Raw genomic sequence first — 24,277 nt, 5'->3', positions numbered from 1 at the left:
TGAGCTGTAGATAATGCGGAACTCCAGACGATATGGGGTCCAAGAATATAATACGTGGAATCAGTGAAAGCCCTACGTCCCAGTTCTCACGGGAACCAGAGGTCGCATCCTGACTTTGCCGCCCGTTGGCAGTGCCGTCTTGATATCGTGTGGGTGCACATACACATATCAGTTCTGTTTTATTATTCCAGAGGCAGTTCCTGTGCATCGTAGGCAATCAGACAACACAGAGGAGCAAAAATGAAAGAATAAGAAACATCCCGATCCCAGCAGTGGGAGATCACTGCCACGGTACCTCAGTGTACACCTTCCCATCTCCTGACATGCCTTTATACACCGTGCTTCTTACCAAAACGAGGCCATACCACGTATGCCATTCTTTTCAGTCAGTGATCTCCACCTTCCAGTGCAGTAAATTTTCATCTCATCGCATTCGCAGTTGGCTAGAAATTGTCCTTCACAGCTGGTTTGTCCAAATCTGTACCCAGGACTGTGCATCTGGCTTTTGAATTCCCTGAAAGCTGTGTTAAGCACCCTGGCTGGATCTGTGGTCTGGAAAAACCCCAGCTGAGTGAGTCTCAAGGGCAGCCCTGGCCACAAAAGGGAATCGTGTCACCTGGAGAATCTGCCCGACAGAGTTCTGCCATCTTCCAAAAATAACAGGCAAAATGAGTGGGATTCTGGGGCATCACGGGGATGGGGATCTGGTATTCACTGTCATGAATATTAATGTGGCATCCCTGTGAGTGCCAGCATTCATAGCTTGTTGCTATTCACGGACTCATATCCGTGATGCCCCAGGCCATGGAGCAGGCCAGGGTCTCGCTGTGGCCTCTGTCTCTCCCTGCCCCAGGTCCAAGGGTGCTGATGGCTGTTTGGTGTTGTTCCTAGTTCCCGGGAGCCTGCCCTGAAGACGGGTGCTCCCTTTTGCACTTGTGGGCACCTCCATCCTTGCCCGCGGCCTGCCCGGGTGTGTGAGGCCTGGGCAAGAGAGGGAGAGTGAAAGAGAGAGAGAGAGAGAGAGCGCGCGCGCACCCATCCCCTCCCTGGGGGATTTGGTTCACTCCCAAGTAGCCGCTGGGGGGTGGGGGGGGGGTCTTGCTCTGGTTATGCAACGTGCATTTTAGACAGGGCTTGACAGTTTCCAGAGGGCTTTCACACAGCATTGATGCTCCCTGGCACCTGGGGGTTTGCTCGTTTAGTTATACCCTGCTGGGGGCAGCTTACAGGAAATGATAAAATGGTAATATGTACATTTAAAAAGCAGGGAAAACGTAAGATGAAAAAGGGAGTGGGGATGGGGCCGTAAGATGAAAAAGGAAGTGAGGATGGGGTCGGGGAGTGCCTCCTGGACATGAAGAAGCAAGTGAGGGACACGGGCAGATATGATTCAGTTTTTATTTTTGTTGTTGTTTTCTGGATGGAGTACCGGCACTGTGAGAACATGTGAGTCACGCCCAGGCCTTCAGATGTTGGGACCGCACTGTGTCCTGTGTGACCCCTTGGTGGCCTTACCTCACCTCGGTGGGTGGGACTAGTTGTAAACACCAGTGTAGTGATTATAGCTTAGGTTCTGGAGTCCCAGAAGCCCCACTTGCCACCTGTGTGACCTCGGCAAGTTTCTTAACCTCTCTGAGCCTCAGTTTCCTTCCTTGGTAACGTGAGGATGGTAGCAATATCGACCTCATGGGGTGGTTGTGAGGACCAAAGGAGATAGTACAAGTCAGACACTCAGCACAGTAACCAGCACCCAGTAAGCATTCAGCACGTGGTTGTTGATCATACTAATACTACTAGTTACTGCTAATAATAAAATAATAACGATGGACATTAATATCATAGCTTAAGCTTTTCCCTGGCAGTCTCGGGAGTGGGCTGAGTGGCCTCGTGGGTGGCACAGGTGAGGGGAGCCAGGAAGGCACATCTGGGAGAGGCAGAACCGGCGGGAGGCAGAGGTGGGGTGCGCAGGGAAGCAGGGTCTCCAGAAGCTGAGGGATCAGTGAGGGCGAGGGCATGAACAGGAGACCTCAGAGGGGAGAAAGGAGCGGCTCCGAGACAGCCCCGGGGCGGTGACTGTGCTTCCTGTTGGGGCAAGCGCTGGCCCTTGAGAAAGACTGGCTGGGGCTGGCGGGCGGCTAAGAGGGAGCAGCTGGTCTAAGTGGGGCACCAGGGGGTGGGGGAGGGGGAGAGACAAAGGCAGAAGCTGATAGAAACTCGACTCTTCTCCCCGTGTTACAGATGGGGGCCCCATCTTGACTGCTCGGGCTGTTTTGCTTATGATAGGAAAGATGGTGGTTAGACATCATGCTGAACTTCCTGTTTCAGGGATTGGTGCTCCGGGAACAGGGGAGTGAGGGTAAGTGGGAACTGGGGTTTTTGAGGCCTTTCGGGACCTGGGAAACCCTAGGGCAGGCTGGACCAGGGGTCTGGGCGTGGGACTGGAGGAACCTGCCTGCTCAGGGATGTTGCACGCCCTGGGCCCCTGAGCAAGTGGCTCTGCCCACCCTTTCCTACCTTCACAGAGGGCAGCCAGGGAAGGCTGAGTGGTGGTCCGAGAGGCCCCGGGAGCGGGGGCGGGCCGGGCTTGGAGGGACTTCTGGTTTTCTTTGCCAGAGGGCAGGGAGGCTCTCCAGGGAGCGCCAGTCCCAGGAACTGCCAGCCGCTCACAACTCAGAACGGCCCAGCTCCCCCTGCCATCTGTGAGGAGAGGCCACAAAATGGAATGGACTTGGGGCAGGGACAAGGAGCCAGGGAGGACGCTTTCCCACCCCCAGGGAGCGCAAGCTGCCGCTGCCATGGTTACGTCTGCTTCCTGTTTGATTCATCTCAAACAGCAGAAAGGGGGGTGCCGGCTCCCAGCTCGGGCCGCCGCTGCGTGGGGCTGTTTACAACTGCCCCATGTGGGATTCCCAGAAAGAGACTCCAAACCGGACATCCTGCGGCTGCAAAATACCCAGGTGTCAAGAGCTAAAAATAGCTGCCCCAGGGCCCCAGGCGCGGGGAAAGGGGCATGCTGGCTGCGGAGGCGGAGGGCCGGCCTTGCGGCCCTCATGTCCAGCCTCCCGCCTGGCGCACAGCTGCTGAGCCTGCAGAGCGGCGGCCCCCTGCCTCGGCCTGACTGGAGGCCTTTGTCTGGGCAGGTCCACATCCCAGGCCGCTCACCTGGGAGCCGAGCCTCTGCCCGCCCCGCCCGCCCTCCCAGCGGAGCGTGCTTTGAGAAAGCCTCAGAGGGACTCGGGAGCAACTAAAGAAGGGACAGGGCAGGGCACCCGACCGCCTGGAAGATGAAGCCGGTGCTCTTCCAAGGTCGCCGGCTCCTGTCCCCACGTACAGTACGAAATCATTTCTTAGAATCTGCAGAGTCAACAGTTGCTATCTATAAGTGATTTGGGGGGGCTTGTCTTCACGGGGGCCCAAAGGTGGAACAGGCAGCTTCTGCCCTCTAACCTGCAGCAGGGCTGGAGTTGGCCGCCGGCTCGGGTCTCTGGGGGGCTATGGGATTTTTGGATCTTTCCCTGTGCCCTGCCGGGTCCTGCATTTGCTGTCCCCCCCGCTGGCCTGTGGCAGTGGAAGTGCTGGGGAGCAGCAGCGGAGAGCATTGCTTGAGAACATGGATTCTGGAGCCCAGTTGCCTGGCTCGAGTCCCAGCTCAGCCACTCCCATGTTCTGTGCCTTCAGACAAGTTATTTAATACTGCTGGGCCTCAGTTGACTAGTCTATATAATGGGGATAAAAACAGTAACCACCTCATAGGTTTGTCATGAGGGTTAGGCGAATTAGCAAACGTAGGCCACCTAGAACAACTCCCGGCACATAGTAAAGTGTTAGTTTACAAAAGTTCAGAGGGCGGAGAAAGAGAAGAGCCTGTGGTTGGGAGAGTCGGGATAAGAGATGGGACCGGGACTACATCTGGGAGACAGTGGACTGTGGCAGACGAGGGGAGGACACAGGTGGTATCAGACACCGAAATGCTTGTGCCAGAGGGAGGCTGCAGACTAGCCTGGGAGCAAGCAGTGTGAATCCCGACCACTGTGGGAGCACCCGCCATGTGCTCCCTGCTTCACACACAGCACTGCTCATCTCACACGGCCTCTTCCCCGTCCATATTCTTTATCCTCTTATTTCAGAGGCATAGCCAAGGCTTGCCCAGGCTGCGACGTGTCCCTGGCTCTCCCTGCCGGTCACTGAGGGAGTCAGAGTTTGAACCCAGGTCCATCTGACCTCACAGCCAATGGCCTCTGTTCTGTGGACCCTCACTTCTGTCACTTCATGGGGCAGGAGTTTCCAGCCAGCGAGCAGCCCACTGGGCTCTGGATAAATCTGAGTAATAAGCAGCTTGGTGCCAAGATACTGAGCAATAGAATTAATAACCAGCAGAGAATTTCTGGAAGGGGAACACAAGAAACTGTTAAAAGAGGTTGAGTCTAGGGAAGGTCTAGGGAGTTGGATGAGTGAGAAACTTCTGGTTTCATACTTTCAGGGGCTCTTTGAATTACTGTGGTGTCTGCAAGTAGTGTACTTTTCAATTAAAAAAACAACACCTGTGGGCTGTACCTTAAACTCCTTAAAGTGAGAGCCAGGTTTTATTCACTTTTCCATCCCTTCAAGACCTGGACCAGGGATTCCCTGGTGGCGCAGTGGTTGAGAGTCCGCCTGCCGATGCAGGGGACACGGGTTCATGCCCCGGTCCGGGAAGATCCCACATGCTGCGGAGCGGCTGGGCCGGTGAGCCATGGCCGCTGAGCCTGCGCGTCCAGAGCCTATGCTCCGTAACGGGAGAGGCCACAACAGTGAAAGGCCTGTGTACCGCACAAAAAAAAAAAAAAAGACCTGGACCAGTGACCTCACACAGAGGTACTTAGTACCTGCTTTTGGGATCCACTTCTTGGGTTTCCCCCTGCACTGGTCTGGTCTGGCCTGGCTGTACCACTGACCTGCTGGGTGACCATGACATAGCCCCTTGCCCTCTTTCTTTCCCTCTCTGGGAAGTGAGAGTGTTGGCCTGCACAATCTCTAAAGCCCCATCAGGTCCTAATGTACACTGCACAGTCCTCACTCAGTGTCAGAGAGTCGGGCAACCATGATGTTCTCTTTTCTGTTTATTTATTCTTGGACCTTCCTGAAGCCATTTCACCCCCAGCTTTGTCTTCTTTGCCAGCCCCCCGCGAAGTCAAACTTCGTCTGCCCATGTCAGGGGAAGCAGACCCGAGCTGAGGAGGGCAGGCGGGTGGTGGAGGGAGTCCGCCCTGGACGCAGGGCTTGGCCTCTTGCTCCTGCCTGTTTTCCTCTGCCTGCAGGGCCTGGGTCTGCCTGCTTCTCCTTTTTCAGCTCCTCAGGAGACCAGGGAGGGGGACACAGCCTCGACAAAGACATCAGAGGCGTCAGGAGGGGGCTTGTGGGTGGCGTTGCTCCTGGGGAAGCCCTCCCCTGATGCAGGGCTGGCAGCACTGGGAGAGCAGGCGGTCAGGCCAGGCTCGGGTTTCCAGTCGCATCTGCTGGGCAGGTGAGGGCCTGGGGCAACAAGGGAGGAGTGGGAGGCCAGCTTGTGCTTAGGGGACAGAAGAGTGGCATTTGTGTCTGCCCTGGAGGTTGCTGAGGGCCGGGGTGGACCCATTAGGGTGGGATTTCTGGGTAAGATCAGGTGTCTGGTTGGGGAAGGTGACTTGATAGGAACCGCAGCACGAGGTAAACTGCCTCTTCAGCCTGACCAGAGTTGCTTCCAAAGAAGGTAGAAATAGGGGGGTGGCCAGGATTCCAGAAATGAGAGCTCTCCACCCAGGTCCGGAGCTGTGTGGAGAAGGGTCCAGCCCTACGCAGTGTTTTCTGTCCCTCGGGTCCATTCACTCCTGATTTTATTTCAGTCTGACCCCAAATTAATGGTAACGGCGCTCTGAGAGGGGCTGATGAGAAGAGGGGTCCCCAGATTCATCCCCAAGCCTGGGATGCCGCTTCTGCTTTCAGTTCAGCCACTGACTGGGTGCCTTTAGTTACTCTCCTCTCTCTGGTACACAGGAGAGCTGTCCCCCAGATCTTATCTCTGTTGCTCTGGGCTCTTCTGAATCCAAAGGCTCTCAGTACAAACCTAGGGGGTTGGAGGAGAAGCAGAACTTTTTCGAGGCATTGCTTTTAGAAGCTGCCCCTGTCGGCAACACACACACACACACGCACACGCACACGCACACGCACACGCGCGCACACACACACACACACACACACACACACACACACACACAGCTTTTCTGAACAGAGTTTATATCATCATAGATCATCATCACAGAACATCCCTTTTGGGCCCCGTAACAAACACGACAGAGTTCAGGGCCATTAGCTTTTGTCCTATCCACAGGGTGCACGGTGTCCGGAACCCATGGTTACCAGGGGAGCTGGGCACAGAGAAGCTGGCTGTGCTCCCACGCGTGAGTGTTGCTGGCCAGCCCTCAGGCAGGGACCGAGGGAGCTAGGGGAGAATTCCCAGGAGGTAGGGACTGGAGGCCAAGGACTCCAGGCCAGACACAGTCTCCGGGACTGCACCCGGAAGTCCAGTTCAGAAACCTCTCTTGGAGGACCAGGTCCCGCAGAAGAAAGGGGAGGTCCTAAGAGAGTCCAGGGTAGGGGGCTACCACATCCTGGGGAGGGGAGGCTGCCTCCCATACTCCTGTTCCTTGAGGCTCACAAACCCTGAGAAATACGTGTGCCGTGTGCTAGGCAGGGGGCCATTGTGTTCAAGTCGCCAGTTCCTAACAGAGCATGCCAGGTGCCCAGCAAGGTGTTAGGAGCAGATGGGCATGGCTTAGCCGTGACACCGCAGAGACCTGGATTAATGGAGTGTCGAGGTGGGGGGCACAGAGTGGGTGCTGTGGATGGTAAGGGGGCTGTGGTCAGGGTGAGCTTCATGAGGAGATGGCCTCGTGCTGGACTTCAAAGAACGGGCAGCATTTGAACAGGTGGAGCGGCATTTCCCTACCAAATGTCGTCATCCGAAGCGCAGGCCACTAGTGTCTGAGGGCAGTTGGTGGGAGTCTGTGCCCAGAGTTGCCGCCTCCCCCAGAGGCTCCCGCCTGCAGGGAATTCTCCTTTTCCAGCTTCTGGAAGAGGACTGGGGCTGCCCCTTAGGCAGTAGTGCAGCGCCCGTCAGTTGTCCTTCAGAAGATGCCCCTTCTGCCCGAGGAGGGCTTCTACCACATCCGCCTCCAGGAGGCCTCCAGGCTCCAGGTTCCATCCCCTTGGCCCTGAGCTGGGACAGCAGGAGGGAAAGGTGGCCTCAGGACTCAGCTCTCTCTTTCTCCACCCCAGCCAGTCCCTGGGATCCCCGGGCCTCTCGGCTGCCGACAGCACCGGCCCTACCGTGGGGTTCCATGGGTTCTGAACGGAATGGAGGGCCCTGGGCTGAGCCTAGGAGCCTGGGAGAGGTGACCATTTCCAGAAGGAAAGACTTCTTTTTGAGGTCATCCACGAGAACGGCTGAGTGGTTCTCTTCTCGGGGGGCACAGAGGCTGCAGGACCCAGGATGGGACAGGAGGAGGAAAGGGGTTCCTACCGTGGGGCCCTCGAGCTATGCATTCCAGACCCGCCACTTCACAGCTTCCACCAGATCTGACTTGACCTCCAGGCCACGACCCGGTCCCTCCCACACTGCGGAAGCCTCAGAGGGGGCCCCAGTTCCCCTTCAGGCCTGCTCTCCCTTTCTCCCCGTCTCCCTCCTGGCATCCTTAGTGCAGTCTTAGCAGCCGTGCTCTCCCACCTCACCTCCCAGCCTTCTTCTCCCCCTTCGGGCTAAGGGAGCCTGGTTTGGCTGCCCAAGGAAGATTGTATCTGAGCACATCAGGGAGGGCTGAGGGCACCGTTGCGTAAACCAGGGCCTCCTGAGTTTCTTGCTGTGGAGTGAGCTCTGGCGGAGCAAGATACCTGAGCCGCTTGAAAGATCAGATGAGGAAGATGGAACTGGGGATCGCTCTCAGGCGGCACGGGAGTCCGAGAAAAGGAATGGGGTGGGGTCTTGTCTTTTCCCTTAGCTTCTGGGGGAGGTGCCCTTGGGCTGGAGTGGGGCCTCCTGGACCAGCAGGCGGCCTGCCTGGCTTGGCCCTCTCTCTTCCGCCTCCCCTGCCCCTCCCGGCAGCCGCCTCACTCTATCTCTCTTCTCTCTACAGATGGGACCCAGGTGAGCCCGGGTGCCCACTGCCCCAGTCCCCCTGGCACAGGTAAGAGTGGGCCTGAGGGAGAGTGTGGTGGGGAGTGGAAGATGCGCTGGGAAGGACAGAAGCGGGGCGAGGAGCTCAGGGGTGGTTCAGAACGGTGGCTGGCTGATTGGCCAGAGAGTTGGGAGGTTGGGGTTCTGGGGGAGGGGGCGAAGTTGGGGTTTTGTGGGGAAGGGGTAAGAGGGGGGATAAGAGAGGCAGCTCTGGATCCAGGTTGGCCCCAGAGCTGGGAAGCACAACAGGAAAAGGAAAGGCAGGATGCTCTCCTTGTCCATGCTGGTGCAGTGAAACAGGAAGCAAGTAGGAAGCTAATACTTATGCTCGGACCCCTGCCTCGGGGGCTCTGGGCAAGGCGGCGCATTCTCATTTGTAGGCTCTGCAGTCCTCACACCAGCCCTGCGGGGTGGGAAGATGCCTCGTGCTGCTCGGGCGGGAGGGAGAGGACCCCTCTCCGTGGGTCTCTCACCATTCCTTGCCCCCGCTGCTCTTAGGCCGTGCTGGGCGAGGAGGGTTTAGGACGTGCCCATGGGGCGGGGGCGGGGGCTGGACCGGACGAGGGCCTGTTGGGTGCAAGGTGCACACCTGACACCCAAACTACGGCAGGGAGAAAGGAAGGCCGCTATCCTCTTTGATTCAGTCCTAGCCATCAAAAGCTTACAGGCAGGTGGGGAGACAAGATATACAAGTAAAAAGGGAAATAATAGTCGAATGCGATATGTGACCAGTTCCAAAGGAGGGGGCAGCTGATTAAGGAGTTTGTCCATCCATTCAAGAAACAGTAAGTTCACCACCTACTGTTATTTAGTTCTCCTAGTTGTGTAATTTTCTAAAAATTTAAAGACAGAAATTGGAAAAAGAAACATTAATGAACCCCACCTCTGTTCCAGGGCACCGAGGATATAGAGATTTATTCATCGAATCAAACAGTATTTATTGGGTGCCTGTCGCTTGCTAGGTACTGTTCTAGGTGATGGGATAGTGAGCAGTAGGCAAAACCAAGTCCCTGACCTTGGAGCTTAATTCAGATTTGGTACCTGCCTGGGCGGTGCTTTCAGGGCACAGAGCAGCCAGTGTGATGGAAATCCAGAAGAGGGCTTGACCCAGCAGGGCACTGGGCTGGGTCCAGGAAAGAGGGAAGACTCCAGCTGGGCTTGGAAGTCAGGGTAGGATCTGGAAAAGTAGACTCGAGGGAGGAGGACGGCACCAGCAGGGGGACGTGTGAGCTAAAGCTCAGAGGTACGTGGGCTGTGACTGGACAGGAGCAGACGGCTGAGGCAGGGGGTCCGTGTGCAGATGTGGGAGGCAAAGCTGACGGAAGCCGGCTTAGCATCAGACCGTGGAGACCCCCAAATGCTGAGTCACCCTGAGAGGCGTTGCCAGGGCTGCAGGCAGAGCCCCTCCCATGTTCCCAGCAGCCTTCTGCTCTGGAGGCCGGGGCACTGCTGGGAGAGAGGGAGGGGGCCGCTCCCAGTCTGTATGGCTGAAGTCTGGGTGGCCTGCCCTGGGTGCCCTGAGGGCCCCCTTGCATCACCAGGGGAGTCACCCCGGAAAGCCAGGACACCTGACGTGGGAAGACTGAGACCTTTCCTGGGGCGGGAGTGCAGTGGCATCAGAGGCCCAGATGGAACCAGAATGAGAATTTGGGGTCCCTGGGTGGACACATGAACAAGAGGTGGGAACATCAAAGCAGTGCATTGCCTGCTCTTGGCCATATCGGGTGCTCAGGCACCCGCTCCGGTCTCTTGACATCCAGAGAGTCGTGAGGGCATCTCCCTCCTCTGCTCCTCTCTTGTGTCCATCTCACAGTCAGAGAATGTGAGAACAGACACCGCTTAGTGACCACCTACTGCAAGCCCCTCTGCCTTTGCCCAGTGAGAGACCCCTCTGCCGGTGGGGGAGGGGAGGTGACTTCCTGGAAGTCAATGGGAAGACGGAGACGGAGCACTGGCCTCAGCAGGACGGAGCCCGAGCTCACTGTGCCCCGAGCTGGGTGGCCTTGGCCAGGTCCCTTCACCTGCGCCTCAGTTTCCTTACGTGGGAATAGTAATAACTACCTCCCAGGGCCTACAGGGGTGATGAGGTAGAAGGGTTTGCAGCGATTGTGCACGTGTGCTGTGGATGTTAAGATAATGGTTGAGTTGGGCCCAGATGCCGCATTTCCTGACTCCCCAGCTGGTCTTTGCCACAGTCCTCCTCAGTCCTTCCAGTCCTTCCAGTCCTCCCGGCTCAGGCCCAGAGGACGGCCTGTGGCTGCCCCCGTCGGGGAGGCCCAGCGTTGGATGAGCTGAAGGAGGCCTCTCCGGAAAGGCTTCCCTGCTTGTGTGCCCTGTCTGAGGGCACCTGCTCCCAGCCCCACCTGCTTCCCCTTCTCCAGGATAACTGTCCACCTCTGAGCACCTCAGAGTGTCTCTGGCTGCTGAGCCCGGCCTGGCCCAGCAGGCGGGGCTGGCACAGGACCTGGTCTGGTGGCTGGTTATAAATAGCCCCTGCATCCACAGCCTTGGCAGGGTGCTCCTGGCATGGGTGCAGGGGACACTCGAGAAGAGGCAGCTGAGGCTGCTGAGGCCCGGAGCTGGCGTGAGGGTACCTGGGCGCAGGCTCCACGGGCATGTGGGCTGTGCAGGCCCAGGGCGCAGGCCAGGGCTGGCTGTGGCTTTGAGGCACCTCTCCTTTATCCTGTGGCCTAGGATAGAGTAGGGAGGATGGCAACTGAGAGGGCCTGGGACGCCCTTTGGGGCTGGAGGCTGAACAAAGGGGACTGCCTGTCCGATCGCTGTGTCGGAGCGCAGCTCATCGGAGGGCAGCTGGGCCCAATCCTCCTTCCAGGGTGGGAAGAAGGGAAGGAGAGGCCAGGGCCCAGAATGTATCACTAAAGGGCCCTCAGCCCCCAATCCTGGCCTGGAGAGGCAGCGTATTTCGTGGAAAACGCTGTGCTTGGAGTCAGAAAGCTCGATCCACACAGCACCAGCGATAGACTGTGTAGTTATATGACCTCCTTTCTCATGGGTGAAACAGGCTTGAGAATAACCACCGTGCGGGACTGTGGGGAGGGTGCAGTGCGGAAGAGGTCCCCGGAGGGTGTTTTACCATCGTCAAGTGAATCTGAAGGAGGCTGATGAGGTAACCGTGCACCTGCAGAGCCTTCCGGCCGACGCTGCCCTCTCTGTGTGCTCAGGCTGCCCCAGGCCCTGCGCAGACACGCCAGGCCCTCAGCCCCAGCCCATGGACCTGCGGGTGGGCCAGCGGCCCCCGGTGGAGCCCCCGCCGGAGCCCACGCTGCTGGCCCTGCAGCACCCCCAGCGCCTGCACCACCACCTCTTCCTGGCTGGCCTGCAGACCCAGCGCTCGGCGGAGACCATGAGGGTAAAGATAGAGCTCCCCACGCACGCAGCGGCCTCAAGCTCAGACCCGGCACCCCTCCCTCCCTTCAGCCTCCCCAGACCCTCGCCTCCGTCTCCAACTCCTCGCCCCTCCCTGGGCGGCCGGCCCTCCCCACAGCTCTCAATGGACACGCCGTTGCCCGAGTTGCAGGTGGGGCAGCAGGAGCAGGAGCTGCGGCAGCTTCTCAATAAGGACAAGAGCAAGCGCAGTAAGCATGGAGGCCTCCCCAGCCGGTGTCCACGGCCTCCTTCGTGGGCACGGGACGGGGGAGTGCCGGCCTGGGTCCCCCTCTGCTTGCTGGGCGCTGCCGGCGAATGTGGGTGGGGCCTCAGGCTTGGCTTTTGCCTGAGGGGTCCCTGGGATGCCTCGTCCTGGGGGCGTGGTCAGGGCAACGGGCAGAGAATGTTCCAGGGAGGCCACCAGTCCACCCACCCCCAGCCCACTGATGATTTCTGCCCCTGCAGGTGCCGTAGCCAGCAGTGTGGTCAAGCAGAAGCTGGCAGAGGTGATTCTGAAGAAACAGCAGGCAGCCTTAGAGAGGACGGTCCATCCCAATAGCCCCAGCGTTCCCTACAGGTAACTTCCTCTCCCACCTGCCCCCTCGTGTCCCTGCCGCGCCCCTCCTCCCTGGATGTCAACCTGTGAGCACACGTACACTCGCCCCCTCTTCCTCCCAGCTGCCCATCACCTGATCCTCACCCCTCACTTCTAATCATAAGGCCTCCCCCGAACCCCTCTCCCAACTGATACCTGCTCTCTTGTTCTTTAATTATCGCTCCTCCCCCGCCTGTCGCACACACACTCTCACACACACACCACGCTTTCTTTTCTCTTTATATCTTCCTGTAATCACAAAAACATCCTGATTCCTAGAACAGGATCCTCCCATTGTGTCTGGCCCTTATCCAAGCCCCGGACCCTGGCTCCCATGCCTAGGTCCGAGGGCGGCATCACCAGTGGGCTGCAGGTAGGATGGGTGGCCCAATGCTGCCACCTGGAGATGGCCGGTATTCCTGCCGGCGAGGCACTTCCTGACCCTGCGGGCTGCTGCCTTCCTTAGCAGGTCCCAAAGGGTGGAATGAGATGGCTGTCAGGCCTCTGGGCATGCCTGCCCCTCTGAAGCAGCCTTGGCACTCACCCCACAGAACTCTTGAGCCCTTGGAGACGGAAGGAGCTGCCCGTTCCATGCTCAGCAGCTTCCTGCCTCCTGTACCCAGCCTGCCCAGCGACCCCCCAGAACACTTCCCTCTGCGTAAGACAGGTGCGTGGGACAGGCCGGCAGGGACCTCCAGGGGAAAGGAAGGACCTTGGATGAGGGTCAGGGAGGGGGGCCTGGCTGGGCGGGGGACAGTCTGCACCCGGTGGCTTTCTCTCTGGCACTGCCTTCTCTGGCCTCTCTCAGAGAGGACTGGGAGGGAGGGCGTAGGCCAGAGACCGGGGTGGGGGGGTGTGTGTGGGGGGGTGGGGGCCTAGTAACGCCGGTGTTCCCACAGTCTCTGAGCCCAACCTGAAGCTGCGCTACAAGCCCAAAAAGTCCCTGGAGCGGAGGAAGAACCCGCTGCTGCGGAAGGAGAGCGCCCCGCCCAGCCTCCGGCGGCGGCCGGCAGAGACCCTCGGCGGTGAGGCCCGGCGCGGTGGGCGGGTGGCAGGCCCGGTCCCTTTGGGTCAGGCCCCACCCAGACAAGGGCTGCCCGCCTCAGGGCTGCCATGGGCATCTGTCGGGGGGTGTCCTACGCACTCGCCAGGGCGCAAGTTGGGGCTGAATCCCCCGCCCCCTTGCTCTGTTGGCTAAGCTGCCGCCTGACCAGAAGAAGGGGCACGCTAAACAAATAAGTGTCCAAACGCACTGGAGACTGGAGGCGGCCTCCCTTCTGCCCGCCCTGCTGGGAAGAAAGCAGGAAGCAGAGCCCGCCCACTGGGGAAGGGGTTTGTTCCTGGCCCCGCCTCCTGGCCCCGCCTCCTGGCCCCTGACTGCGTGTCCCCCTCTCCCCAACCCTCAGACTCCTCCCCCAGTAGTAGCAGCACGCCGGCGTCAGGGTGCAGCTCCCCCAATGACAGCGAGCACGGCCCCAACCCGGTCCTGGGCTCCGAGGTAAGGCCTTGCCAGGCTGGGCTGTCGGGGGCAGTTCTGAGGCTCCTCTCAGCAGGCGGCCCGACCAGGCTGGGGCCGCAGGGTCTGGGCAGCCCCCACCGGAGCCTCCTGGGGGTTCTGGGGAAGGTGTGCCCAGGGGTGGAGGTCTGGGACCGGTGACCCCTGCCCTGCTCCCATGGCAGGCGCTCTTGGGCCAGCGGCTGCGGCTGCAGGAGACCTCTCTGGCTCCGTTCGCCTTGCTGCCCACAATCACGCTGGGGCTGCCCGCCCCTGCCAGGGTGAGTGGCTGAGGCGCCCTCCCCCACCCCAAGCGCCCGAGATCTCTCTCTTCCTTCTTCTACACCCCACCTGATGGCCTTCACCGTCTCCCTGCTGGGATCTTCTCCCCTGTGATGCTCCCCACCTCTCCTCCAGGCTGATGGTGACCGCAGGACCCATGCGACTCTGGGCCCTCGGGGACCAGTCCTGGCGAGTCCCCATGCTCCCCTCTTCCTGCCCCATGGCCTGGAGCCCGAGGCTGGAGGCCCCCTGCCCTCTCGCCTGCAACCCATTCTCCTCCTGGATCCTTCGGTCTCTCACGCCCCCCTGCTGACTGGTGAGTCCCAGCTTCTACAGGAGAGGGGCTGGATCCCTGCACCCTGCTGAAGGCCAAGCGTGGGCAGGGTCCCTTCCTCCTGGCTCGCCCCCTCCCCGCCCCACCCTTGCTTCCTTCTGCTCCTCCCTGTGGTTCCCTCCTTATGCCCCCCACCCCGTTCTTTCCAGTGCCCGGGCTTGGGCCCCTGCCCTTCCACTTTGCCCAGTCCTTACTGACCACCGAGCGGCCCTCCGGGTCAGGCCTCCACCGGCCACTGAGCCGGACCCGCTCAGAGCCCCTGCCCCCAAGCGCCACTGCCCCCCCACTGCTGGGCCCCCTGCAGCCCCGCCTGGAGCGGCTCAAACCTCATGTCCAGCTGATCAAGGTGAGTGGAACTGGGTAGGGGAGGTGGTGAGGGGTTGCTAAACTGGGACCCTGGGGGCTGAGAGAAGGGAGACTTAGGAGAGGCAGAGATCTGGAGGGTCGGAGGGAGGACGTGTGGCTCCTGGGGGCCCAGCATGTCTCTCAGCTAGCATCTCCCCTCCCCAGAGGCCAGCCAAGCCGAGTGAGAAGCCGCGACTGCAGCAGATACCCTCGGCGGAGGACCTCGAGACAGATGGCGGGGGCGTGGGGCCGCTGGGGGATGACGGCCTGGAGCACAGGGAGTCCAGCCATGGGCAGCATGAGGCCCGAGGCCCTGTTCCTCTCCAGCAGCACCAGCAGGTATGGTAGTGCCCAGGTGCCCCTCGGTGGAAGGCAGAGTCAGGAGACTCTGGGGCCTGGTAAAGATGGAAGGGAGGGAGATGGGATATCAGCGCAGGGGACAGCTCTGGGACCCACAGTTCCTCTGCCAAATCCACAGCAAGTTACAGACAGACAGACAGACACATGCACACATACACGTGCTGCACCCTCCAGCAGCCTTCCCATCTCAGGGTGAAGCCGTGTCCCTCGTCCAGCAGCGAGACTGGCCTTTCACAGAGCCCCACACATTCCTGCCCTAGGACTTCTCCCCTGTGAGCGCTTGTACTGTTTCCAGGAAGGTGCTAGGGCAGGAGGTGTGGCAGAGATGGGCTCAGCCCTTCAGCTGTGCACGTCAAGCCGTGGGGTATTGGTTTGCTGGAGCTGTTGTAACAAGTGCTGCAAACTGGGTGGCTTAAACAACAGGCCTTATTTTCCCACAGTTCTGGAGGCTAGAGGTCTGAAATCAAGGTGTTGGCAGGGTTGTGCCCTCTGAGGGCTGTGAGGGAAGGAGCCGTCCCAGGCCTCTCTCCTTGGCTTATAGACGGCCGCCTTCTCCCTGGGTCTGCACATCGTCTTTCTTCTTTTCCACGTCTGTGTCCCAATTTCACCTTTTCATAAGGACCAGAGTCATGTTGGAGCTGACCCTAATGATCTCATTTTTAACTTGAGTACCTCTGTAAAGACCCTGTCTCCAAATCAGGTCGCATTCTGAGGGACTGGGGGTTAGGATTTCCATCCTAAATGTGAGGTGGGAGGGGACACAACTCAGCCCGTAACACGTGGTTCCAGGCCACACACGTGTAGGCTCACTCAGGTCCCTGTGTCCTTGGGTGGTTGGCAGTCCTTGGAGACAAGGAGATCCTGGTCAGAGCCAGCCTGAGGCCCCTCACCCAGGTTCTCACCTTGGAGTCTCGAGGGCCCAGGGAGCTCTGGTGGAATAGGGTGGTCAGTCTGGGGTGCAGACCTTTCGGGGGGGTTGGTGGGGGCAGGGAGCTCAGCGACTCAAAGACCAGAGCCCAGCTGGGAGGCAGGGCCAGAGGCTTCTGCAGAAAAGGGGCCTGCATGGAGGTTTCCAAGGCTGTGGGCAGAGGTGGATGGAGCAGGGTACTGAGAACCTGGAGACTGAGACCCCTGTGTCCCTCAGGTGTACCTCTGGGAGCAGCAGCGACTGGCTGGGCGGCTCCCCCGGGGAGCCACTGGGGACTCCGTGCTGCCTCCCCTGGCCCAGGGCGGTCACCGGCCTCTGTCCAGGGCTCAGTCTTCCCCAGCCGCGCCTGCCTCCCTGCCAACCCCAGAGCCCACCAGCCAGGCCCGTGTCCTGCCCAGCTCAGAGACCCCTGCCCGGACCCTGCCCTTCACCACAGGTAAGGCCCGGATTGGAGGGCAGGAGGAAGTGGCTGGGTGCACACGGAGCCTCGGGGCAGAGGACCATGTCTGTGTCATGGTTCACTCAGGACATTTCTCAAGGCCACAGAACACTTTCTTAGTCTTATGAGATCCCCCCAGCGTCCCGTGGAGCAACTGGTGGTTCTCATTTTACAACTGAGGAGACCCAGGCTCAGGAAATCAAAGGGGACAGCAAGCTGGCAGTCAGGCCAAGCTAAGAATTCAGGTCTCCTGACGACTAGTCCGGGCCTTCAAAAACGATATTTATTATTGTTGCTCTGCTTGTGAAAATAACTCGAGCATTTTAGAAATTTTGAAGAATACAGAAAAGCCTAAGAATGGAACAAAAATCACCAGCCGGTATCCCGCCACCCAGAGGCAACCCCTTGTAAATGCTGCCGTATTTCAAGCCAGTCTTTGTTTTAGCCACATGTATAAATCTCACATACGGTGCATTTTGTGGCTACGTTTTGTATCCTGCTTCCTTCACTTTGCACATCATGAACACCTTGTGATATAATTAAACTTTAAAAATGAGATCTTGTAGTATGTCATCACAGTATTTTTGTTTAAAGATTTCCTATGGGTTGAGCAGTTAGGTGGTTACTCACTTTTGCTCGTTTGAATTTCTTTGTAAATTTCTATAAATCTCCCCTTATCCCTGGGATTGTTTCCCGAGGGTCACTGTCAAGGAGTGGCATCCCCGGGTCAAATGCTGTGAGCATTCTGAAGAGCCTAATGTCCCGAGATGTTCTGAAAGTGACCCTCCCACTGGCAGCGTGCAGGGCCCTCCTCTGGGCGTCCTGCTGGTCAGGCTGAAACAGTCACTTCCCCAAAACTGCATCTGTCCTGTCACGTGGCCCACTGTGGACTCCCAGCTCCCAGCTCGGGGGTGCCTATTTGGGTCCTGACATGCAGTGCGAGCCCCTGGCATCAGCCTCCCTGTGTTAGGCTCTGAGCTCTTGAGGTCATGGTCATTGTCCCTGGGCCACGTGGGGGGGTCAGTGAGTCGGGAAGGCAGCGGCTGGGTGGCGGTTGTGCTGGCCAGGGCTGCCTGATGTGTGGGTGAGGTGCCCAAGGCTGCCTGGGTAAGCAGCTGGGGGTGTGCGTACGGGCTCCGAGGGGCAGGATGGGGCATGTGGGGCTGTGCGGGGGTGTGGAGGGTGTGCCCGGCCTGGCTCCATGGTGGGGCTGGGGGTGGGGACTCCCCGGGGCCCTGGCCCTGACCCCTGCTCCCCGCAGGGCTGGTCTATGACTCAGTAATGCTGAAGCACCAGTGCTCCTGCGGAGACAACAGCCGGCACCCGGAGCACGCGGGCCGCATCCAGAGCATCTGGTCCCGGCTGCTGGAGCGGGGGCTCCGGAGCCAGTGCGAGGTCAGGAGGCGGCGTGGGGGCTGTGGGGTCGGAGGGGCTGAGGGTCACAGAAGGGAAGGGGCTGGGAGGCCCTGGAGCCAGAGTGAGATGAGGGGCGGCGGGGTGGTGGGAGTGACAGGGGAGGGGCCGAGCAGGGGCTCAGGAGCTCTGTGGGTCCTTCCTCAGTCTCTACGGGGCCGGAAGGCCTCCCTGGAGGAGCTGCAGTCAGTGCACTCAGAGCGGCACGTGCTCCTCTACGGCACCAACCCGCTCAGCCGCCTCAAACTGGACAATGGGAAGCTGGCAGGTAGGGGACCGATGGCGCCTGGGGCCCCCAGACCTCCCCTGGCTCACCCAGCCTGAGCATCCCCTGTGCTCTAGTCCTAGCTCCGCCCAGCCTGTCCCTCCAGCGTCCGGGACACCCCCATGCCGCCCTTAGGCCCTCTGCTGCCCACCTCCACCCCTCCCTGCCCACCCCGCCTGGCCCTCTTCTCCACTTCCCCGCTCCCGGCCGGAGGCAGAGCAGATGCGGCTCACACACCTGGACCTCTCCCCACAGGGCTCCTGGCACAGCGGATGTTCGTGATGCTGCCCTGCGGTGGCGTTGGGGTAAGTGTGCCGAGGTCTCGAGCGCGCGTGGCCACGGGCTCTCAGACCTCCTCCCTTCCGTTCTCCCAGGCCCAGCCCCTGCCTGCTTGTTCTTGTGGTTGTGCTGGGCCCCGTGGGCCAGGGGCTCTCCCATAGTGCCCCTGTGCCGGCTGGAAGCTCCCTGTGGCGGGCATGTCTTCCTGAGTGTGGAGTCCCATCCCTCACACTTGCAAGGCATTTGGTGGCTGTTGAGGAGGCCCGAAGAGCAGGGCCGGGCCCGGGGCTGGGGCTCGTCTCCCGTCGTGAGCACGCTGGCCTCCAGGCTGCTTTGCGTCCCTGGAGTGGGCTGCCCGGCCTGGGGCTGCAGGGATGCCTCTGGCGACCCTGGGGCTGCAGGGGTGTCCTTGGCGACCCAGGCCTGTCCCTCCCACGCCCTAGCTTTCCGGGCTCCCTCTCACTCTGCCGGGGGACTTCTGCCTGCTGGCAGTGCTCTCCTCCCCTCAAAAGGTCCCTGCGCAAACCAAACCGGGCGTGTGGAGGCAGGGGACGGAGGCCCGGTCCTGGAGGGAAATGGGAGCTGTTGCTGGGGGGCTGCGTGGGAGCCGGTCAGCGCCCTGTTCACAACTTCCCATTTCTTGCCACTTTCTGATTTTTCCAACTGTTGTTGCTTCTGTTTTCTCCTCCCTCCGCTCCCTCTCTGTCTCTGTCTCTCTCTCTTTCTCCAGCCTCTTGCGACTCTCTCTGCCTTCCTCGCCTCTCTCGGTCCGCCTCGCCCTCCCCATCTCCCCATCACGCCCCCCGGCCCCTCCCTAGCCTTGAGGCCCAGGGACTGGGTTTGGGGGGCCTCCCAGCCTGGGCTAGGGGCCCCGAGTGGAAGACAGTGGTGCAGACGGCCCCTCGAGCTCCGACGGTCCCGAGGGCCTGAGCAGAGTCAGCTGGGGCTTAAAACCCCCTCCAGGCCCAAACCCCAAGTCCCGCCCAGGTAACGCCATGCCCCCTCCTCTGACCGGGGGGCAGGCGCGATGCTGCCGGCAGAGTGCTGGCCAGTTGCGGGCTGGTGATATGGACTGAAGCTGGGAAGGAGAAGTCGTGCCGGGACTGGGGGACACGGGAGGCCTTGCTTTTCTGGGCGGCGGGGCAGTGGGGCGGCAGCGCCGTCTGCCCAGCTCCCTGCCCCTGGGGTCCTGGCCGTGGGGTGGGCACCGCCCCCCGGGCCCTGGCTGCTGTGGGAGGCCTAGGATGATGCGGGCCCTGACTCTGGCCCCCGCAGGTGGATACCGACACCATCTGGAACGAGCTGCACTCCTCCAACGCGGCCCGCTGGGCTGCCGGCAGCGTCACTGACCTCGCCTTCAAAGTGGCTTCCCGAGAGCTAAAGGTAGGAGGTTCGAGTGGAGGGTGGGCAAGCCACGGAGGAAGGAGGCAGAGGATGGGGTAGCGGGGAAGGCCAGACCCGACACCCAGCATCACATTCCTCTTGGATATCACCACAGGGTTTCGAAAGGGAAATTGAGAGCTCTGGGGACCAAGATGAGATCTGAACCCTAGGCTCCTGTTACCTGGTGGGGAAGCAAGCCACTGTGCCCCTGGGCCTGTGGTCTCTAAGAGAGACAGGGTCACGATCATCCAGGATCGGTTAACACAGACCCGCTGTGGACCGTGGGCAAGTTGCAGGGCCTCTCGGGAGCCCCGTGCGTTGGCAGAGCGCCTGCTGGTGATGCTGAGGTTTTACAGACCGGGTTGGCGCTCATTTCCTCATTTGCTCCGGGCTGGGCACCTTATGGGGGCTTGTGCCGAGCCCCCCCCGCCCCCCCCCCCCCCCCCCCCCGCCGCCTGCTGTTTAGGAGCTCACAGCCCAAGTCCTGGCTCCACCATCTGCAACCAGGCAACTTTGCACGTGTTGTTAAACCCGCGGAAGCTCCAGGTTTCTGCTGTCTGTAAACCAGATATAATAACAATGTTTATCTTACGAAGATTAGATAACGTTTACCTCAGGGAGCTGTGAGGATGAAATCCAGCATTTACCCAGTGCTTAGCACAGTGCCAGGCACATAGATTTTGCCCAACAAATGACAGCTGTTGTGATTCCAAAGTGGTAACGGCCAGGAGCCACCGGGGTGGGAGATTCTGTGTTCACGGCCCGGGGGTCAGCACAGGGCCCTTGATACCCAGCCTGGTCATGGTCAGTCACACTGGCAGCTGTTGCCCTGGGGTCCCTTCTCGGGGGAGGAGCCTGGGGATGGGGTGGGCAGGGGCAGGTTCATGGAGGCGTGGGTCAGAGGTCTGGCTCTTCGGTTGACGAGCATTCTTTCTGTTTCCAGAACGGTTTTGCTGTGGTTCGGCCCCCAGGACACCATGCAGACCATTCCACAGCCATGTAAGGCCTGGGGGAGGCCTGGGTGGGCTGAGGTAGGGGGCAGGCCCTCAAGGCCCTCCTGTTGGGATGTTCCCCCTCCTTCCTCTGAGCCTTCTGGGGCTGGGCCGGGCCAGAGGCAGGTGGAGGGGGTGCGGCACGGGGAGGCTTCTGGGGCTGGCACGACCTCTCTTTTCCTTCCAGGGGCTTCTGCTTCTTCAACTCAGTGGCCATCGCCTGCCGGCAGCTGCAACAACAGGGCAAGGCCAGCAAGATCCTCATTGTGGACTGGGTGGGTCCCGGGTCCTGGCCCCGTCAGGTCCGAGAGGCCTGTGGAAAGAGCCCTGAGCCTGGCGTTAGGAGACATGGCTTAACGTCCTGCCTAGTTCCGCATTAGCCTCCCAAGCCTCGGTTCCCCCACTGTGTAAAACGGGGGAAATGCGGTGAGGATAACGCCCCCATCACGGGGCTGTTGGGAGGCCCAGAGGAGATGGTATATGGAAAGGCCTCAGCTCCCACAGGGGAGGGGCCATTGGAATGCCGTCTTCTGGCCTCTGTTGGCTTCTTCCTGCAGATCTGATCATTTCTGCCTTTCTCCTGCAGGTAGTGACAGTACCAGTAATAACACATAACATCAACATACCACTAATCGCATCCAGACACTGATGGTCTCACGCCTCATATATTTAACCCTGGCTCTGACCTGGTTTACAGATGAGGAGAGGTTAGGTGACTGGCACACAGCTCTACACCTCGTCAGTCCTGAGACTGTGATTTGAACCGAGGCCTGTTAGCTCTGAGCACGGCCTCGTGCTCTACTGTGCACTGACATCTGCTTATGGGACATTCCTACACAGAATGGAGGGGAGTGGAGGAACTGTCCACACTTGCGCCCACGCACGGTCCTGTGAGTTACCATGGCTCTCCCTGGAGGGGTGGCGCTGGGCCTCATGGTCCGGCCCCTCTGCAGCGGAGCATGGCTTCCATCACTTGCATCACTCCATGACCTTGGGCAAGACACAGTAGCGAGAGTTCCTGACATGTGTGACCCTGGACTCTTCCCTCTCCTGGCACTGATCCTCCCCTGGCACGCACTCTTTCCTCCCCTTCAGGGCTTCGTGTTATCGCTACCCCCACCTAGCGTGCTATGTACACATCTATACATACAGGGGGAGACTGAGGCTCAGAGAGTGCCCGTGGGTCATGCAACAGTTTCGCTCTAGGAGCCCCCATGTTCTCACCCCCAGTCTAGACTCCTGACCCTCAGAATGGTCACCGACCTTGAAACCTTTCCAGCCTGCCCCAGTCTCCATGTGTCTGCTTTCAGACCTGCCCTAATCCACTGCCCATCTCCCTGCACAGGACGTTCACCACGGCAACGGCACACAGCAGACCTTCTACCAGGACCCCAGCGTGCTCTACATCTCCCTTCATCGCCACGACGATGGCAACTTCTTCCCAGGCAGTGGGGCTGTGGATGAGGTAACCACACCTTCCAGCCCCACTGACTCTCCCTTGTGGCCCTTACTCGGCCCCTGTCACAGCTAGCTGTGTGATCTGGGCAGACTGTTTAGCCGCTCTGAGCCTCAGTTTCTCCATCTGGAAGTGAAGAGGTTGGATGAGCTGGTCTTGCAGCTCTGACATCCTGGGATCGCTCTCTTGGGACTCTGCTCTCCTCACGTCTCTCTTGCCTCCTGTTTTCCAGGTGGGAGCTGGCAGCGGTGAGGGCTTCAATGTCAATGTGGCCTGGGCTGGAGGTCTGGACCCCCCAGTGGGGGATCCTGAGTACCTGGCCGCCTTCAGGTAAGTGCTCTGGGGACCCAGCAAGGCCACCCTCTCGTCCCCTTTTCCAACAGCACCAGGTTGGAGGCGATCAGGTGGCTGGTCAGCCTGTCCTCATCCAATTACTAGACATTCATTATAAGTCAGCCCCCGGAGTGGGCCTATGGACTGAGACAAGCAAAGGGAAAGGCACTGTTACACTGGCCTCTAGGGGCCTCCAGTCCCTGTGGGAAGACAGGAAACACAGAATGAAAGGTCAAAGGGTGCTTTATATTATTATAAAGTTTATAATGTCACACGTTACCAAGAGCCAGTGTTGACCTGAGTGCGGGGAGATGGGCAGGGTGGAGTGAGCAGCTCTGCACAGGGACTGAGAAACTTAAATTGTGGAGAAAGAGGGCGAGCAAGCAGGTGATGTCCGTATTGGGGGAGTTGCTTAAGAAAGGCCATTCTAGAAGAGGGACTTTGCTCAGGGTCCCTTATATCTTTCACTCTGAGGGTTCCTATAGTCCATTTGGAAAAAGAGAACCCTGGAAGTAGGTCTCCATATACTTTTCTAGAGTGTTCTCGATGAGAGCTAATTCTGTGGGAGCCCTGGGCTGGGGTTCCTGGCATCTGTGTGCCCAGAGCCCGGGGCCTTGAAGGACACCAAAATAGACCCCCGAGTTGGGTGAGGGATGGAGGGAGGCAGCTGTGAGGGGCCAGCGGGGGCAGAGGACGAGAATGGATCTGGTGGCCCAGGACCTCAGAGGGAGTCCGTCGCCCTGGTCAGCTCTCAGGTGACGAGTGGTGAGGTGTGGCCAACTCAGTCCTAAGTGGGTGGCAGCTAAGTGCTGAGTGTTTCCAGTGTTTCCCTGAGGCTCAGTGACCTGCCCCTTCCCGAGGCCCTGCCCACCGCACCCCCCGAAACACACACAGACACACCCACACGCCCACTCCTCTTTCATTCCCTCGGGTGCCTTCCTGCCTCTCGCCAGTGAAGCGCCCTGGGTGGCTGAGTCCTTAGGCTGTACCAGGGACATGGGTGGCCAGCCAAGGTCAAGGAAGTCAGAGGCATTTGCTCATCCTGCCGGGAGAGTGGGTGTCTAGGAGTCCTGAGAGCAGGGTGCCCCCAGTAGAGTTGGTGGGAGAGGGCTGGCGGGGCCCTTGGCCTCTGCCCCTGGCAGCCCTGCACAGCGTGGTGAGCCCCCCTTCTGCCCACACAGGATAGTCGTGATGCCCATCGCCCGGGAGTTCTCTCCGGACCTGGTCCTGGTGTCAGCTGGGTTCGATGCTGCCGAGGGTCACCCACCCCCACTGGGCGGCTACCACGTTTCCGCCAAATGTAAGGAGGGCCCAAGCCAGGGGGCAGGTGTAGGGAGTGAAGGCTAGGCCGGGAGGGGCGGCACAGCCCAAGGCTAGGGGAAGGTGGCAGTGGCTGGCCCAGGGCCCCAGCACAGACCAGGTCAGTTCAGTGTGGGCGGCCTAAGTCACACCCAGGGGGCTTAAGTCCCGTAGACCTGGAAGCTCAGTCACAGGACTCCTCCCACCCCAGCTGTGTCCTTCCCAGGCTGGGCTGGCAGCTTCTCCTGGGGGGGGCAGTGGGGAGGAGCAGTGTTCTCAGAACAGAGGGAGCCCACTCAGCCCCCTGGGCCATGGGGCCTGGAGGACAGAGAGGAATATGGTGTGTCTTAGCGAAAAAGACATGGGCTGGAGTCCATGCCCTGGGTTCCGGTCCTAGCCCTGCCACTTACTAGCTGCCCTTAACCTCGCTGAGCCTTCAGTGAGGCATACTGATGGGATTTACAGGGGATTCCGTGTGAAAGCACTTGGGAAGGTAGAGATTTG

General features: G+C 59.9%; 1 protein-coding gene across 6 annotated transcripts in view; it reads left to right on the top strand.

Annotated features, from left to right (window-relative positions):
• The window catches only part of HDAC7 (histone deacetylase 7), a 35,505-nt gene that overhangs the window by 7,856 nt on the left and 3,372 nt on the right, over positions 1 to 24,277 (top strand). Inside the window, exons 2-23 of one of the 6 annotated variants that reach the window (XM_060024648.1) lie at positions 6,347 to 6,416; positions 8,148 to 8,198; positions 11,371 to 11,558; positions 11,694 to 11,784; positions 12,041 to 12,152; positions 12,722 to 12,837; positions 13,070 to 13,195; positions 13,577 to 13,668; positions 13,851 to 13,946; positions 14,083 to 14,263; positions 14,431 to 14,627; positions 14,792 to 14,965; positions 16,131 to 16,350; positions 17,615 to 17,748; positions 17,914 to 18,034; positions 18,287 to 18,336; positions 19,586 to 19,693; positions 20,637 to 20,692; positions 20,873 to 20,960; positions 22,031 to 22,150; positions 22,374 to 22,471; positions 23,656 to 23,774. In XM_060024648.1, coding sequence (XP_059880631.1) covers positions 6,368 to 6,416; positions 8,148 to 8,198; positions 11,371 to 11,558; positions 11,694 to 11,784; positions 12,041 to 12,152; positions 12,722 to 12,837; positions 13,070 to 13,195; positions 13,577 to 13,668; positions 13,851 to 13,946; positions 14,083 to 14,263; positions 14,431 to 14,627; positions 14,792 to 14,965; positions 16,131 to 16,350; positions 17,615 to 17,748; positions 17,914 to 18,034; positions 18,287 to 18,336; positions 19,586 to 19,693; positions 20,637 to 20,692; positions 20,873 to 20,960; positions 22,031 to 22,150; positions 22,374 to 22,471; positions 23,656 to 23,774 — 2,587 coding nt within the window. In that variant the 5' untranslated portion in view covers positions 6,347 to 6,367. Of the gene's footprint in view, positions 1 to 2,267; positions 2,357 to 6,346; positions 6,417 to 8,147; positions 8,199 to 11,370; positions 11,785 to 12,040; positions 12,153 to 12,721; positions 12,838 to 13,069; positions 13,196 to 13,576; positions 13,669 to 13,850; positions 13,947 to 14,082; positions 14,264 to 14,430; positions 14,628 to 14,791; positions 14,966 to 16,130; positions 16,351 to 17,614; positions 17,749 to 17,913; positions 18,035 to 18,286; positions 18,337 to 19,585; positions 19,694 to 20,636; positions 20,693 to 20,872; positions 20,961 to 22,030; positions 22,151 to 22,373; positions 22,472 to 23,655; positions 23,775 to 24,277 lie in introns of those variants that run through there. The other 5 variants (XM_060024650.1, XM_060024645.1, XM_060024651.1 and 2 more) reach the window with 5 other exon arrangements.

The sequence above is a fragment of the Delphinus delphis genome, chromosome 11 (genome assembly GCF_949987515.2).
Source record: "Delphinus delphis chromosome 11, mDelDel1.2, whole genome shotgun sequence".
Taxonomy (NCBI): domain Eukaryota; kingdom Metazoa; phylum Chordata; class Mammalia; order Artiodactyla; family Delphinidae; genus Delphinus; species Delphinus delphis.
The sequence above is the reverse complement of the archived record's forward strand: the minus strand, read 5'-3'. Positions and strand labels throughout refer to the sequence as shown.